The sequence below is a fragment of the Camelus bactrianus genome, chromosome 12 (genome assembly GCF_048773025.1).
Source record: "Camelus bactrianus isolate YW-2024 breed Bactrian camel chromosome 12, ASM4877302v1, whole genome shotgun sequence".
NCBI lineage: Eukaryota > Metazoa > Chordata > Mammalia > Artiodactyla > Camelidae > Camelus > Camelus bactrianus.
In genome coordinates this window covers 12,903,190-12,920,654 of record NC_133550.1, presented here as the reverse complement: position 1 = coordinate 12,920,654, position 17,465 = coordinate 12,903,190, and the positions used below count along the sequence as shown (strand labels likewise).

Below are 17,465 nucleotides of genomic sequence, written 5' to 3'. Positions count from 1 at the left end.
CCTATCTCGTCTTCCACCCAGGGCTGCACATCCAGTTTCTCACGGACAGGAGTCAGTCATTTATCTTCCAGGGAGATAAATCTCATGGTCTTTTTGACTCCACTGAATCCTGTGTCTGTTGACATTTTTTAGTCTCCTGACAGATTTTGGAGAATGAAGCCACACCCTTAATCCTTTTTTGGAATCCTCTTGATTGTATCTTTCTTCTCTCGCAGATTTGTTCGACTGGCTTAAGCGATTTACCCTCTAAGAGGAATCACTGAGATGGAATCAGCCTCGGCCTTCTGCATTGGATCCTGCTGGGCTGGGCCAGAACGCCCCTTGATTTGATTTAATGCAACTACTTTCCAGATCTGTCATCTCTCGCTTATCTCTAATCAGTTTATCTGCTTTCAAATATAAAATAATAATGAGCAGCATCAAAATAGTGTATTTTTTTAGGGGTTTGGGTGGTGGTTGTCCAGTAATTTAGTCAATTCAAGTGACAGATACTTTGAATTGTACCTAGTTCTTCCTTGTGTTATTGTTAATAAATGAACTTCCTACATGGTTATCCGATTTTTTTAAAAACAAGACAGAATCCTTTGGTATACCACTCATGACATCAGCAAAGTCACTCATGACTAGAACTTTCTCTTATGTGAATGCACTAATCAACATTTCCTAGGTACAAATGTTCAGTTTGATTCCACCAGACTCTACTATTACCTGACCCATAATGATTCTCTTATCAGCAGTGACTTAGCAGGTGAGAAAAACAGAAGCATCTCCTGAGGTCTGGGAACCGGCCGGACACACGTGGGCTTCAGAATTGTTAGGGGTTGTCCTAGGCTCGTAGCTTGGAAGTGGTGCTCTCTTGTGGGACACAACTGATCTCACAAAATACCAACATCACTCAAGGCAGTCTGTGACTTTCAAAATTTTGATCAATTCATATTTTTGTTTCAGTGCAGACAAAAACAAGGTTAGTGCGCAAATCATAACAAATCAAATACCCCCTCTCCCAGACAATGAGCGAGTGCAGTTCACCACCTAGTGCAGCGTTAGCATCGCTCTAGTCCCTTCTCCTTCTAGATAAGGTTAGTTAAGCCGCCCATCACAGCATGACTCCTGCTCCCTGACAGCATCCAATCCAGCGCTGACGACTGTTTCCCTAAAGCATCCCGCAAATTGCTTCACACAGGCCAGATCCTGTAACGAGTCCTGTCTCTCAGCCCGGGACGAAGGCACCACGTCTCTGCGATTCCCTGTGGTTTACTTCTCCCCACTGCAGTGGGTACTAAACCCAGCCTTTTCCACTATTGCTGTCTTCCTCGTGGTTTTGGTTGGAGGGCTTTGACACCTGAACACATGATTCGGATGGACATTATATAAGAACAAGGTGTGGTACCTTTGCACTTCTCACTTTGGACATTTGCTAGGTTCAAATTTGCCCAGTTTTGAAAGTCTTGCTCATTGGGAACCTTTAAAATTGCCTGAGTTCTCACCAGCTGTATACAAAACAGTTCAGAATTCAAGGAGAGCAACATTAATACTCTGATTAAGGAAATGACTGAGGTTGGAATTTGACACTTACTAAATCTTTTTTTTTCCTTTTTTAAAACAATTCTCTTAAATGCCACCTAATCACAGGTAGTGGAGACTATTAAGGCTAAACAAGGAGCGTCCCCCGAATATCTCAGCTGCATTTGATATGACACAGTCTATCTAGGAAGTGCAACAGACCACTACCGAGCCCAAGCTCTCACTGCTCGCTGCACAACAGGCCAGTCAGCGGAGAGATGAGGTGCTGGGGCAAGGAACAGTGACTTATTCTGAAAGCCAGCGGATCGAGGAGATGGCCAACCGAAGTCCTAAAGAGCCATCTTGTCTGGGTTGTGATGCTAGTTTCTGGAGGGGATGTGTCCAAATTCTTCTTTCCTGCAGCCATTCACAGGTAGGCCAGGTCAGGATGTTTGCTCTGAGCAAAACAATGGAATTTTAGCTTCACGGTCAGGCATGGGGGGGGGGGGCAGGGTTCCCTAAGATGGGCCATGATGCCTGCTTTAAGCTATAGGCAGCCTCCCATTAGTGATTAACTTGCAGCAAAGGCAATTTAATACAAAGGTTAAAGTAAAAGAAACAAAGCCAATGTGAAGTTAGACGCTCTTTCTTATGACAGGATTGGCGAACCCTTACAGATTTAGGTAACACCTTCTTTTCCGTAATACTTTCTCAGTCCACACAGGCACAATTTGAATTTTCCTCGAAGGAATTCTACGTCCATTGCTTTGCCACAGGAATATTTGAGTAATTAGCACATTTCCATAATCTAGTCAGACAAGATTTAAAATTACTAACCATTAAGGGCAAATTAGTACATAGCATGATAATTGCTTCCTCAGAGGAATAACTTCAAAATGATTAAGGCCTTTACTATTCATATGATAACTAGAGGGTAGTGGTTTTCAGCTAATATTCAAGGCCTAATTCCACCTGTGAGATTCCTGGGAACCACGTGTGTTGGAAGAACCAGAGTCACTGCCCAAGCTCTGCAGCGTGTGGTCATGCTTTTTAGATCACGCTAGTAAGCGAGAAGGTCAGAGACCAGCAGGACTGTTCTGGTTTTGGCAAAATCATACTCCTGATCTAGGAATCCTGTTAGCCTCTTCGCACAAAATCACCAGGTAGACATTTGAATTTTATTAGGCCCTAATTAGAAACCTTTCAATTTACTGAGAACCGGTCCCAGGCATGAGCCCATAGGATCTGACTGTTCATGTGATAGAAGTTTCTACATTTCTTTTACTTTTTTTCTTGCCTATTGCACTGACTAAGACCCCCAGAAACATATTAGATAGAATTGATAAGAACAGAAATCCTTACTAAATCTAATTCCTGATTTTAAGGGAAGGATTTCAGTTCTTCTCTATTATATATACCTTTAGTTGTACTATTTTGTAGATGACATACAGCAGACTGAAAAAATTATCTTCTGTTCCTGGTTTGCTGAGATTTTTTTCTTTTTTTTCAACATGACTAATATTTAAAAATCTTTTTATTGAAGTATTGTCGACTTACAATATTATTTTAGTTTCAGTTAAAGAACATAGTAATTCAATTATTTTTATAGATTATATGCCATGTAAGTTATTATTCAATATTGGGTATATTTCTTGTGCTGTACATTGGGTCCTTGTATCTCAACTTATTTTGTACTTAGTAGTTTGTACCTTTTAATCTTCTTCATCTGGTTTACTCCTTCCCCTACCTTTCTCCCTAATGGTAACCCCTAGTTTGTTCTCTGTTTCTGTGAGCCTTTTTCTGTTTTGTCATATTTTTCATTTATTTTATTTTTTAGATTGCACATTATAAGTGAAAACATACAGTATTTGCCTTGCTTTGACTCATTTCATTAAGCATAATCCCCTCCAGGCCCATCTATGTATTGCAAATGGCAAAATTTCATTCTTTTTATGGTTGAGTAATATTCCATTGCATAAATATAGCACATTTTCTTTATCCATTCAGCTGTTGATGAACACTTAGGTTCTTTCCGTATGTTTGCTACTGTAAATAATACTGCTATGAATATTGGGATACATAAATCTTTTCAAATTAGTATCTTCATTTTCTTCAGATATATACCCAGGAGTGGAATTCCTGGGTCATATGGTAGTTCTGGTTTTCATTTGTTGAGGAACCTCCATGCTGTTTTCCGTAACGGTTGTACCAAGTTACATTCCCACCAACAGTGTGCTATGGTTTCTTTTCTACACATCCTCGCCAACGCCTGTTATTTCTTGTCTTTTTGTCACTAGCTTTTCTCACAAATGCGAAGTGATGTCTCATTGTGGTTTTGATTTGCATTTCCTTGATAATTACTGATGTTGAGCATTTTCTTCATGTGCTTTTTGGCCATTGGTGTGTCTTCTTTGGGAAAATGTGTATCCAAGTCCTCTGCCCATTTTAAATTGAGTTGTTTGGTTTTTTAAATATTGTGTTGTATGAGTTTTCTTCTCAGACGTATAATTTGCAATTATCTTCTCCTATTCAGTAGATTGCCTTTTGTTTTGTTGATGGCTTCCCTCACTGTCCCAAAGCTTTAAGTTCAATTATGCCCCATTTGTTTATTTTTGTTTTTGTTTCCCTTGCAAGATCCAAAATAATACTGCCTATATCTATGTCAAAGAATGTTCTGCCTATGTTTTCTTCTAGGGGTTTTATGGTTAAAATCTTATATTTAGGTCCTTAATCCATTTTGATTTTATTTTTGTATATGGTATTAGAAAATGTTCTAATTTCATTCTTTTACATGTAGCTGTCCAGTTTTCCCAACGCCCTTTATTGAAGAGACTGTCTTTTCTCCATTGTATATTCTTGCCTCCTTTGTTGTAGATTAATTGAATATACATGTGTGGATTTACTTCTGGGATACTTTTGTGATATCTCTGTCTGGTTTGGTATCAGGGTGATGCTGGCTTCATTGGAAGCATTCCCTCCTCTGCAACTTTTTTGGAGTAGTTTGAGAAGGATAGGTGTTATTCGTATCTGAACGTTTGGTAAAATTCACCTGTGAAGCCATCCGTTCTGGATTTTGTTTGTTGGGAGTTTTAAAATTACTGATTCAACTTCATGATAGGTAATTGGTCTGTTCAAGTTCTCTGTTGCTTCCTGGTTCAGTCTTGGGGGGTTGTACATTTCTAAGAATTTGTCTGTTTCTTCTAGGTTGTCTGAATTGTTGAGTGGCAAGTGACCTAGGTTGAATCAATCAGACTGAAGCCCAAAACTTTTGTACTGAAATAGGGGGAAGAGATCTACTCTTCATGTCATATGTACTCGGGGAAGCATTCAGCCCAGGACTGAGTGGTAGCCATTTTTGGATTATGAAAGGCAAAACTCATTGAAAACAGAACCATCATCAAAGAAGCAGAGACAAGAAATGGAAAGAATAAACTGCTTTGGTCCCATCATTTGAGCTGCAAACTCAAGCCTCGCTTGAAGACACTTCTGCCTCTGTACTTTCTGGGCACACGAGACAATACATTTCCATTAATATTTTAGACAGTTTGAGATTTTTTGATACAATTAAAACCCTTTCTATGGTGTACAATGTTGTACAAACATAAGGCATTAAAAAAGCACTTACCAGCCTGTAGAATAGTGACTGGAATGTGGTAGAGGTATCTGTCTTGAAAATGTTTTTCTATTAGTAATAATAGTTAGTTATTATTATGTGTAACAGTAGTAAACATTACCAATGAAAATGATGATCATTTTTGTCTTCAGGTTGTGGATGAATGTGGGTGTGACCTAGGAGCCTGAGCATGGGTTCGAATGAGACTTAGCTGAGCTTTCTCTTTCCTACCTGCCTACAGCTCACCTCTTAATTGCCAGCACCTGCAAACACACATTTCATGTCTCAATGGAAGACCCCCCGGCTTCTTGACTGTGTCCCCTTTGACATTTAAACAACTGATGCTTCTCTCATGCCCCATAAAACCCTCTCTCATATTTCAGCTCCTGCATAGGCATCCTAAAGGGGTACAGCCACACTGAGGGAGCAAAGGGTTTCAATCAATTTCCTTTCTTGGATAAGACCTGGGAAATCAGTCATCTGGCATTAATTACCCCTTTCCACTTCCAATACTTCTCCCCGCCTACAAGCATCTACGATCTTTAAGGACATTTCTTAATTGCCATGAATCCTTAACGTTTCTCTGAGTTCACAGTCCTTTGAATTCTTTGGAGAATTTTTGTTTGTTTTTGTTTGCAAGGAGTTCCAGAGCAGAAGTTTATTGCAGCATCTTGCTAAGTCATCATTCCTATGTTGCTTTGTGGTTATTACTGACAGTTAGCCCCACCTTGGGTTTAGTCTTAACTTCGTTCTGCTGAAATCTTAGCTCATTTCTCTCCTATTCTTCAGCAGGGAAGAACAATTGGTCCCCATTCTCCACAGGTAGCAACGTGGCTTAGACATGTAAGAAATGACTCAGTTCTCACTCAGTCTTCTCTCTCTTCAGCTGAATCATCCTAATGCCCACTGGACACATTGAAACAGTTCAATTTATTTTAAAGGCACTTTTGGCAACAGGCAATTTAGAAAATTCATCTCACTCATCTCTCTGCATCTGCGCAGGATCACTTCCTGCCTTGAAGAGCAATATTATTTCCTCCTTCTAAAGTATTAGGATCCTCAAGGAGACTTCCCTCATACTGTATCTTTAGATAGCCGCTAAAGTCCTACTTTCAAATTGTTTACCGTTTTCCTTTGCTTGTAGAGATGAAGAGAAGTTCCCAGTGCCTGTCTTCTGGTAGTTTTAACAGACATTGGGAGCCACTTCTGGTGTTAGAGCTAAGGTAGAATTTATTTGAATGTATGAGATGGGCTTTATATCTATCTAACCTGAACCTTCGTTGCTATTGTTAAGTTCATGAGATTGTAGAAATATTTATTACAGTTCATTTGGGGGAGGATGATACAAAGTGGAATGAAACCAAATGGTGAAATATATCATGACTAAGTCAAAGATTCAACAGTTGAGGTTTGCAGTCATTTAATCTGATCTCCTCTTTCCTCATTTTCTTGTTTATTTAAGAAAGAGTGACTCAGAAATCTGTTGCATTTCTATACACTAACAATGACATAGCAGAAAGATAAATAAAGTGAGCAACTTCATTTACCATCACATCAAAGAGAATAAAATACCTCAGAATAAACCTACCCAAGGAGGCAAAAGACCTGTACTCCAAGAACTATAAGATGCTGATGAAAGAAACTGAAGATGGAAAGATATACCGTGTTCTTGTATTGGAAGAATCAATATTATTAAAATGGTCATACTATCAAAGGCCATATACAGATTCAGTGCAATCCTTATCAAATTACCAATGGCATTTTTCACAGAACTGGAACAAAGAATTTTAAAATTTGTATGGAAATGCAAAAGACCCCGAATAGCCAAAAGAATCTTGAGAAAGAAGAATGGAGCTGCGGGAATCTTGCTTCCTGACTTCAGACTTTACTACAAAGCTACAGTAATCAGTAATACCCCCACAAAACAGACATGCAAATCAATGGAACAGGATAGAAAGTCCAGAAATAAACCCACGTACTTATGGTCAATTAACCTACAACAAAGGAGGCAAGAATATACAATGGAGAAAAGACAGTCTCTTCAATTAGTTGTGCCAGGAAAACTAGACAACATTTAAAAGAATGAAATTAGAATGTTCTCTAACACCGTATACAAAAATAAACTCAAAATGGATTAAAGACCTACATGTAAGACCAGATATTATAAAACTCCTAGAGGAAAACACAGGCAGAACACTCTTTGACATAAATCACAGCAATATTTTTTTGGATCCATCTCCTAGAGTAATGGAAATAAAAGCCAAAATAAACAAATGGGACCTAATTAAGCTTATAAGCTTTTGCACAGCAAAGGAAACCATAAACAAAATGAAAAGACAACCTATGGAATGGGAGAAAACATTTGCAAATGATGTGACCGATAAGGGATTAATTTCCAAAATATACAAGCAGCTTATTAAGCTCAATTTCAAAAAACAAACAGTGCAGTAAAAATAAATGGGCAGATGATCTAAATAGACATTTCTCCAAAGAAGACTAACAGATGACCAACAGGCACATGAAAACAAGCTCAATATTGTTAATTATGTGAGAAATGCAAATCAAAACTAAAATGAGGTATCACCTCACACCAGTCAGAATGGCCATCATTCAAAAGTCCACAAATGATAAATGCTGGAGAGGCCATGGAGAACAGGGAACACTTCTACACTGTTGGTGGCAATGCAGTTTCGTGCAGCCATTATGGATAATAGTATGGGGATTCCCCAAAAAACTAAAAATAGATTTACCATATGATCCAGCAATCCCACTTCTGGGTATACATCCAAAGGAAACTCTAATGCAAAAAGATAAATGTACCCCAGTGTTCATAGCAGCACTATATACAATAGCCAAGACATGGAACCAACCTAAATGTCCATTGACAGATGACTGGATAAAGAAGTTGTGGTATATTTATATGATGGAATACTACCCTGCCATAAAAAAGAATAAAATAATGCCATTTGCAGCAACATGGGTGGACCTACAGACCGTCATTCTAAGTGAAGTAAGCCAGAAAGAGAAAGAAAAATACCACATGATATCATTCATATGTGGGATCTGAAAAAAAAAAAAAAAAGGACATTATGAACTCATCTACAAAACAGAAACAGACTCACAGACATAGTAAACAATCTTATGGTTACTGGGGAAAGGGGGTGGCAGGGGATAAATTTGGGAGTTTGAGATTTACAAATGTTAGCCACTATATATAAAAATAGAATTAAAAAATAATTACAGCTGGAACAGATATAAATCAGGATTGACACAGGCCAAGTTGGCCAAGAAAGTGATGAATTATTGCCTGTTCCAAGTGTTACGAGTAGCATAGAGTTTCAAGAAGTGGTACTAGATGGGAAGAGTAATAAAACCTGTCCAGTAAAAAAAAAAAACATACATGCACCCCAATGTTCATAAGCACTTTTTACAATAGCCAACACATGGAAGTAAACTCAATGTCCATCGACAGATGACTAGATAAAGAAAATGTGATATATATATATAATCAAACATTATTCGGCCATAGAAAGGAATGAAATAGTCATTGGCAGCAACATGGATGGATCTAGAGATTATCATACTAAGTGAAGTAAGTCAGACAGAGAAAAACAAATACCATACGATACCACTTATATGTGGAATCTAAAAAAATGACACACATGAACTTATTTACAAAACAGAAAGAGACTCACAGACATAGAAAATAAACTCATGATTACCAGAGGGGGAAGGGAGAAGGAGGGATAAATTGGGAGTTTGGGATTATCAGAAACAAACTACTATGTACAGAATAGATAAACAAGGTCTTATGGTATAGCACAGGGAACTATATTCAATGGCTTAGAGTAACTGGTAATGAAAAAGAATATGTATATATTTATATACATAACTTAATTACTATGCTGTACACCACAGACTCACACAACATTGTAAATCAATTCTACTTCAATTTAAAAAAATGGGAAAAAATAGAGTGATTCTTATTCATCAGATGGTTTTCTAGACCCAAGGACAGCGCAGTGAATGAAACAGATGAAGCATCTTCCTGCATGGAGCTTACACGTTGTTAAGGAAAAAGGGGCATTAAACAAATTAACCAAGTAAATATAGAATGCTAAATAGCATAAGTTCTGTACAGAAAAATTATGGCAGGAAAGGGGGATGTGGATTAAAGCGGCTACTACAGCGGTGATAGGAAGTGGATGAGGATTGTGAGCCTGAGAGGGAAAGAAACTTGTCCAGGGTCAGGCAGCAGCATAAACCTAGGATGAGGCACAAACCAAGGTTTCTCACTCTCAGTCCTGGGCCAAGTCCTCTATTCCCCGTGTGTGTGCCAAGATCAGAAGATACTCTGATAAAGGTTACTGCGTCCTGACTCACACTGATGAGAGTCAGCAGGGAAAAATGCTGAACAATGCACCTTTCTTTAAATACTATAAATACAGTCACCTTGACTTTGAGTATAGTATAAAAGTTGACTTTACAGGTACATTTGGGAAGTGGTAGGATATAAAAAGGGAATAGCTGTGCCTTAAACTGCAACTTATGGAAAGAACTTAGTATATATATGATTTATAGTTTGCAACTGATGCTTTTAATTTTTCACCTGATCTTCACAACAACAACCTGAGAGGAAAGCAGCCTTCACATGATTCCCATTTTTAACAGATGAAGACATTGCGGTCCATAGAGAGTAAATGGTAAAGTTCACACAGCAGTAAGTAGCCTCTGTGGCTGGGACTAAGGAACTCTCCCCTAACCAGTCTGATTGAGGGATGATGCGTGCACAAGGTAATGTGCCCAGGGGAATTGACACCTGCGGCCACGGTGCCCGTCTGCTTTCATGCATAGAAAACATCTGCTTGCATGTGATTGTTAACCAGTGACCAAGAACGGCCATAGTAGCGTGTATGGAGGGAGAAGGTTGTATTGAGGAATGGTAACTATATCATGCACTAAACATCTGAGAAAGAAATGCTCTTAGATTAAAAGATCTTTACAAAACAGTGTCATTGGAATTTTCTGGAGCCATTTGCTATCCAAGCTCAGGTCTCCCATCATAGCCCTGAACGGAAGCACGTCCTCATGGAGACAGGACTGAGGAAGAATGGATGAAGCAGAGGTCTTCCTAGGATACCCTCATCCTACTATTTCCCATCCTCACACTAACAAAGAGGCGGGACTTGGGGAAATGGTGCCAGTCGGCTGATAACACAGCAGTCATTTTGGCTTTGATCTTAATAAGCACTGAACAATAGTCCTCTGCACCCCTAGAAGATTCACGTCACAAATTTGCTTTGGTTTATAAAGACTGTGGAGTCAGTTTATATTTCCCGAGACCTCAGGGCGTGTGCATGTGTTAGAACAGGCAGCAGAATGTGTGCAGACCCAGGGCAGGACAGTGACTGCAGACTGAGCGTTCACCTTGGGAAACTGCCTAAGTATACAAACCGACGCCAAGACTTATGGTTGTTTCATGAAAAAATTTTGTTTTCCTGTATTAAAGTCAGCATGTCCTAAAGAATGAACAAACCTCAGAAACGGAAGACATCTCAGACATCACTTAGAATAGTAATAATTTCAAACCCTTCTCTCATGAGTAATAAGTGAAGGCACTCTGCTCTGCTCTTACAAAGGAAAACTCATTTGATGCTCACAGCAAGCTTATGAAGTGAGCATTATTACTATTATGGAACAAGACGGCCTTAACGTCCCCTTCAGCTTAGCTAAGCTTTGGGCAGGCTTCTTCCTGACTCTAGGCTCCTGACCTCCACTTGGAGCATTTCCTCTAGAAAACTTGCCGTTGTGAATTATTCCTGTACCCCTTTGAGATGTAAATCTTCTCCCAGTCTCTTAGTTTTACAGCTCAGGGCTGTCTTTCACAAGGACCTGGGAGCCATCTCTTGGGAAAGGCTCATCAAAGCATGGAATCCTCAAAGCAGATTAGCACCCTGCCTGCCAGTAGCCTCAGTGGACACTTAGCCCCAAGTTGAAAACCTATCTCCTGTCACAAAGATGTGAGAGGGATTTTTCCTTTGGATAAAGCCAGTCCGGAAATTCAGATGGCCTATGACCACCTCCTGAGGTCGTCAGGTGCTTTTTCATTACCTCACTCCTCTCCTTAAAAACTGTCGATCCTGTTCCAGCAGTGTTGAGCTCAGGCTTAGTTCTGGCCTCTCTCCCCTATTGCAATGGCTACGAATAAAGTCTTTCTTGCCTGTTTAACTTTGATACAGTTTTTACTTTGACATTACCCACAATTTATTGATTAGGAATCTGAGGCACAGAAAAACTGAGTAACTTGTTTAAGGTCACACAGTGAGCGAGTGGCTAGATTCGAGTCCTGCCTCCTCAGGTTACGGCCATTTTGATGCTATGAGTCAGGGCGTTCTGTCTCATCAGACTCCTTCCTAGAATGAACACTGCTGTGTTAAAAACACTTTGATACCATTACTTTCCTTGCTCCAGTCCAATATACCAGACAGGACAGGTATTAGTATTGTAGCTTTAGAACTGGGAACTTAGGGAGGTTAAACTCCTTCACTACATCACATGGCGGCTGGCTAGCGAGTGGACCTAATAGACGAACGTCCCCGCCCTCGCCGTCGGGGAACCGGAGCTCCAGCCTGGGCTGCCAGTGCGTGATCTTGCTCATACATTCAGCTCCTTTTTCTGGGCCTTTTTTTCTTTACCGTCAGACAACTGGACTCATCCTTTCAAGCTGTGATCTTCTGACTCTCAGGCCTCAGTTTTGTCAGTGGGAATGGAGATCTTAACCCCTTTCCTGCTGGGCTCACAGGGCTGGAGCAGCTTGGCCGTCCTGATGAGGGGGGTGGCTTGTAAAGAGGAGTACAGCTGGGATCTGGGAGCACCACTGGGACTTCGATGGCTGTGCTCCATTAATGACCCACTGAATCACCACGAATTGCTACAAATTCCTTTCTCCTAAGTGCTGCGTTGGCTCTGCCCTCCACATCCCACCCCTCTCACCACTGTTTAGAGGCGACAACTGCAGACCAGCCTAGGGACAACTAGCAGGTCCATCTGGCTGCAACAAGCCTAGAAGTGTGAACCCCCGCTCCGCCCCCCGTCACCATCACGGCAGGGACGGCTTGTGGCTGAGGAGGCTGGGAGAGGGGCCTGATTCTCTTGTTTGCCAAAGGCAGGAGCTGGAGCCCAGGCAGACGCGGGAGAGAGCTAAGGCGTGAGAGGAGCAGGGGAAGCTTTGTTCCTGGGGTTAATAATAGAATCTTCCATAAATGATACTGATTCACCTTCCCAGTTCCTCAGAGTCTGCCTGGGAGGGAAAGGGGACGCTTCTCTTCCTCCCTCCGAGGTGTGGCCTGTGTGGATCTGTCAGTTACTCCAAGCTCTTGGGCCGTGTGGCCTGAGGGACCAGAGCCCCACGTGGCTCCAGGGAACAGAGAGGGTTATCCCATCCATACCCTGCCTCCAGAATCCTGTCCCCATGTCCCTCCAGACGAGCTCTCTAGAAGTCTTCAATTATTCATTCCTGATCCTAATGGCAGCTTCTGGCAAAGATGAATGTGAACATTGCCTTCTTCTGCAGCACCCAAGCCATTTCTTCAAGGAGATGGGGTCAAATATGCTTAGTCTCCTAAGCTCTTTAAATGAAATAATCTCAGATCCTTCAGGTCTCTCTCATAATCAAGGGCCTTACTATTCCCCTCAGCTTGATTAAACTTTGGACAGGTGTCTTCCTTCCTTAGGACCTGACCTCTCTTCTTAGGGCATTTATTTTAGAAAGCTTGTTATTGTAAATCTTTCTCTGTCCCCTTTGGGGTGGAAATCTTCTCCCAGCTTCATTCCACTCTCACAACCACATTCTCTATGACCTAAGAACCATTTCTCTGAAATGTCAGTGTCAAGGAAATTAGCACCCACATCTCCCAGGTTCTGTGGGAGGTAGGAGCCCAACTGAGGGGTGAGGAGGAGGAGGGCTGGCTCCAAGTCACAAAGCTACCTCATGTCAAGAAGATACCGGAAAAGTTTACTTTGCCATTGGGTAGGGCCAATTAGCAAATGTAGACGGCCTAAGATGGCTGCCACTCCAGCTCTTAAAAACTCTCCAGCCCTTTGTTTCCACTTGGCGAGGCAATCAGGCTGGCCTAGGCTCTAAGTGCTACTGCTGGCCACAGCAGCGAAATAAAACAGACCTCTGTTCACTCATCATGCCTGGTATGATGTTTTTCTTTAACACTCATGGCTATGCTTTCCCTCTAGTCCTTCTCTCCTGGTGTTGGCTGTTTTGCAATGTGTTAGGCAAGCAAGTTATACATTCCTGTAAATGTGTGTGTGTGTGCAATGTGTGTGTGTGTGAGAGAGAGAGAGAGACTGAGAGACCGCTCCCCCTCTACTGACATTTTCTTGGGGGTGGCATGTGTATAAGATTCTCTACACCACGTACTGCCTGGTAGAGCACTGTAGAGGCTTAAGCCCCACTGGTTAATGGGGCTTAATATTTTAAAAAATATTTTCCATCTGACCCAAATCACAACTGTTCATTCTCTCTTAAAAATGCCAAGGTTTAAAAACATATTTTTATTTGTATTGTTTTCTGCCAGCAGAAAATACTGTGAACTTTTTGCAGTGGCCAAGAGGAGGGACTGAATCCCATGCATCTATTTCACTGTGAAGATACAACATTTGGGACTGAGGGAGAAGCTGGCTTTAATGGGGGGGGGGGTACATGTGAATTTCCTTGGATGAGGCCTCAAGAAGAAAAACAGGACTCTGATGTGGTGGAAGACTTTCTGGAATTTAACGGGAATATGTAGGGATGAGCAGAGGCTCAGAGGGAGTCCCAGGGAGTCCCACTGAGGTTGCACCAAGGTTTCAGAGTCTGAAAGCGGGTTTTGTCCTTTTTCACTTAGCTTGAGCATTTTGAGAATATTCCAGTTCCAAACCTTGTTCCTCAAACTGGATCATCCTTAAATCTTCTAACTGCCCTAGGCAGTGTCAAAGCTGCGGAGAAAATTAAGTCTTTGTTCAGTTTACACCGTCCACATCATGCAGAGCATGGAATCTAATACCCGCATAGTAGAAAAACCAAAGAAAGGAAGTGACTGTTTAAGGTCTGTCTCTGGGCCTGCCGTTCACGACAGCATCAGGACGCAGATTCCCAGTCTCCCACCCTGGTCTTCTGCCCAGTGCGCCACGCTGCTTTTCTCCTACTGAGATCGGGAGTCTGCAGGGCCAGGGAGCCGCAGCTGGATGTTGGAGGCTGTACAACCTCCTGCAAGAAGAGGTGGGAATTAGGCTCTTCTATGAAGCCACTGCTGTCAGAGCAGGTGCTGCTGTGGTGGTGGTGACAGCCTGCAATGGGAATTAGAAAGAACCACATCATGTTTTTTTTTTTTTTTAATTATTGAAGCATAGTTGGTTTACAATGCTGTGTTAGTCTCTAGTGTACAGCATAGTGATTCAGTTATACATACATATATATTATTTTTCTTATTCTCTTTCATTATAGGTTATTATAAGACATTGAATACAGTGCTGTACAGTAGGACCTTGTTGTCTGTCTATTTTATACATAGTAGTTAGTATCTGCAAATCCCAAACTCCCAATTTATCCCTCCCTCCCCAGTTCCCCCCAGTAACCAAAAATTTGTTTTCTATGTCTGTGAGTCTGTTTTTGTTTTGTAAATAAGTTCATTTGTGTAATTTTTTTAAGATCCCACATGTAAGTGATATATGGTATTTGTCTTTCTCTTTCTGGCTTACTTCACTTAGTATGATAATCTCTAGGTCCATCCATGTTGCTGCAAATGGCATCATTTCATTTTTTATGGCTGAGTAGTATTCCACTGTATACATGTACCACTACTTCTTTACCCAGTCATCTGTTGATGGACATTTAGGTTGCTTCCATGTCTTGGCTATTGTAAATAGTGCTGCTATGAACACTGGGGCGCATGGATCTTTTCAAATTAGTGTTTCCTCCAGATATATGCCCAGGAATGGGATTGCTGGATTATATGGCAAGTCTATTTTTAGTTTTTTAAGGAATCTTCATACTATTTTCCGTAGTGGCTGTATCAAACTACTGTGGTAGACTCTTTAATGATTTTCCTTATTCCACTGGCTCCATATTTAGTCCATCTCCCATACTTCTGCTAAAATATTCTTTCTAAAAGATAAATCTAATCATGTCACTTCCTTATAAATTTTTAACTGGTTTCCTATCTTCCTAGACTAAATTAAAACACTTAAAATAACACAGAAGGCTTTGTTTCATATTCTGATTTCTATTTATCTTTCCTATTCTTAATTTTGATCTCCCTTAGATCCCCTTTCTCCCACTAGGCACAAGGTGTAGTTTCTGAGATACAATATTGTGATATTCTGTTCCTCTTTGCCTTTGAACATATTTTCTCTCTACCTGGGATAGCAATGCCCTGTTTCTTCTTCTAAATCCCTCCCACCAGTGCCTTTCCCCTGTTCAACCTTTACTCATCTGTCCAGACTCACCTGGACACATTCTCTGGGAAGTTCATTCTTCTGTCCCCAGGGCATTTAATGAGATTAGATCAAAGTAATTATTGATTTTCCTTTCATGTCTTTCACTAACCTAGGAGCTCTAAGTATCCTGTGAGCATTCCTTCTTAACTGGCACAAAGCTCATCTTGCCAGTGAATTCATAAGAAGGCAAACAAAATTTAGTGGGACAAAGGTAGTCAGGTTATTGGTGCTTAGCTCAAAGGGTTAGGGCACACAGTTAATGATGGTCAGACCCAAGTGCAGGCAATGAGGCTTGCTCTGATCCACAGCTGCAGTCTGAACTTCCGCACACTCAGGGCAGTGTGCTCTGATGAAAAGAGCACTGGTTCAGGAGTCAGGAGACCTAGGCTTTCTTTCTGATTCTGATATTAACTAACTAGTTACATAATCTTGCTAAATAATTTTCCTTCTCTGAGTCTTAAGCATAAAATGGTTTCTGTTATCTGTATGGTTATAAGATGTATATGAGATAGTATCTCTGAAAATGCCATATAATCACTGGAGGTGATATCTACCTGAAGGGCTGGGTAAAATCGTGGGGATGGAGACAGGGACTCTGCTCTGCATATTTCTAGGAGCAATGCTTACCCTACAGTCTACGGGAATGTTGACACCTGAAGCTGTGTGGCTTGACACCCTTGGATATGGCCTTGGTAATCCACTGGAACATTTGAAATTTATAACTCAGAAAATGAACATTATGGGGTGCATATAGAAATTACTTTTCTACTTTCCACAGTGAGTGGAAATGGGCAGTACAGATAAAGGGAACGCAAAGGAAGAGAGACAAAGATACAAAAAAATATAATGGCAAGTACAAATTCAAAAGAAGAAGTTTAAATTTCCCTGTTGAGAAATAGGCTTCACCTCCACCCCCACACTTTCTAAAGCATGTTTGTGTGTGTGTGTGTGTGTGTGTGTGTGTGTGTGTGTGTGTTTAGGGGAGGGTGACAAGAACTCTTAATATTTACTTTCTTAGCAACTTTCAAATTTGCAGTACAATATTATTAACTATAGTACCCATGCTGTACATTATACCCCAATAGCTTATTTATTTTATAAGTGAAGGTTTGTACCTCTTGATCCCCTTCACCCATTGCACTTACGCTCCAATCCCTCCCTACTCTGACCACCACCATCTGTTCTCTGTTTAATCAATTTTGCCTTGTTTTGTTTGCTTTGTTGTTTTGTTTTCAGATTCCACATATAAATGAAATCATATGGTATTTATCTTCTCTGTCAGACTCATTTCACTTAGCATAATAGTCTTGAGATCCATGCATGTTGTTGAAAATGGTAAGATTTCTTTTTTAATGGCTGAATAGTATTCCATTGATATACATATACCACATCTTCTTTATACATTTATTCACTGATGGACACTTACGTTGTTTCCATATCTTGGCTATTGAAAAAAATATTTTTATATATATAAATAATATATATATATATTTTTAAGTTGATAGTAAGTTAAGTTTGAATGCATTCTAAACCCTAAATTAACCCCCATCCACATATTGTGTATGTATGTATATATGTATGTATGTATGTATGTATGTATGTATGTATTTATTTATTTATTTATTTATTTATTTATTTATTTATTTATTATTTTTAGTGGAGGTACTGGGGATTGAATTCAGGACCTTGTGCTTGCTAAGCTCATACTCGCTAAGCTCATACTCTATAGCTCCACTGGGCTATACCTTCTTCTTCAATTTTGTTTCTGATGTCACATTTTACATCTTTTTATTCTGTGTATCTCTTAACTAATTATTTTGACTACTTTTGTCTTTTAAACTTCATACTACCTTTAATACAT

At 40.3% G+C, this 17,465-nt stretch overlaps 1 protein-coding gene across 5 annotated transcripts in view; it reads right to left on the bottom strand.

Annotated features, from left to right (window-relative positions):
* Positions 1-17,465, bottom strand: part of TESPA1 (thymocyte expressed, positive selection associated 1) — a 72,840-nt gene that overhangs the window by 23,849 nt on the left and 31,526 nt on the right. For 2 of the 5 annotated variants that reach the window (XM_010964433.3, XM_074374702.1), the window contains exon 11: positions 13,662-14,455. The exons of 2 other annotated variants lie outside the window; for them this stretch is intronic. In XM_010964433.3, coding sequence (XP_010962735.1) covers positions 14,247-14,455 — 209 coding nt within the window. In that variant the 3' untranslated portion in view covers positions 13,662-14,246. Of the gene's footprint in view, positions 1-13,661; positions 14,456-17,465 lie in introns of those variants that run through there. One more of the 5 variants, XM_045523624.2, reaches the window with a different exon arrangement.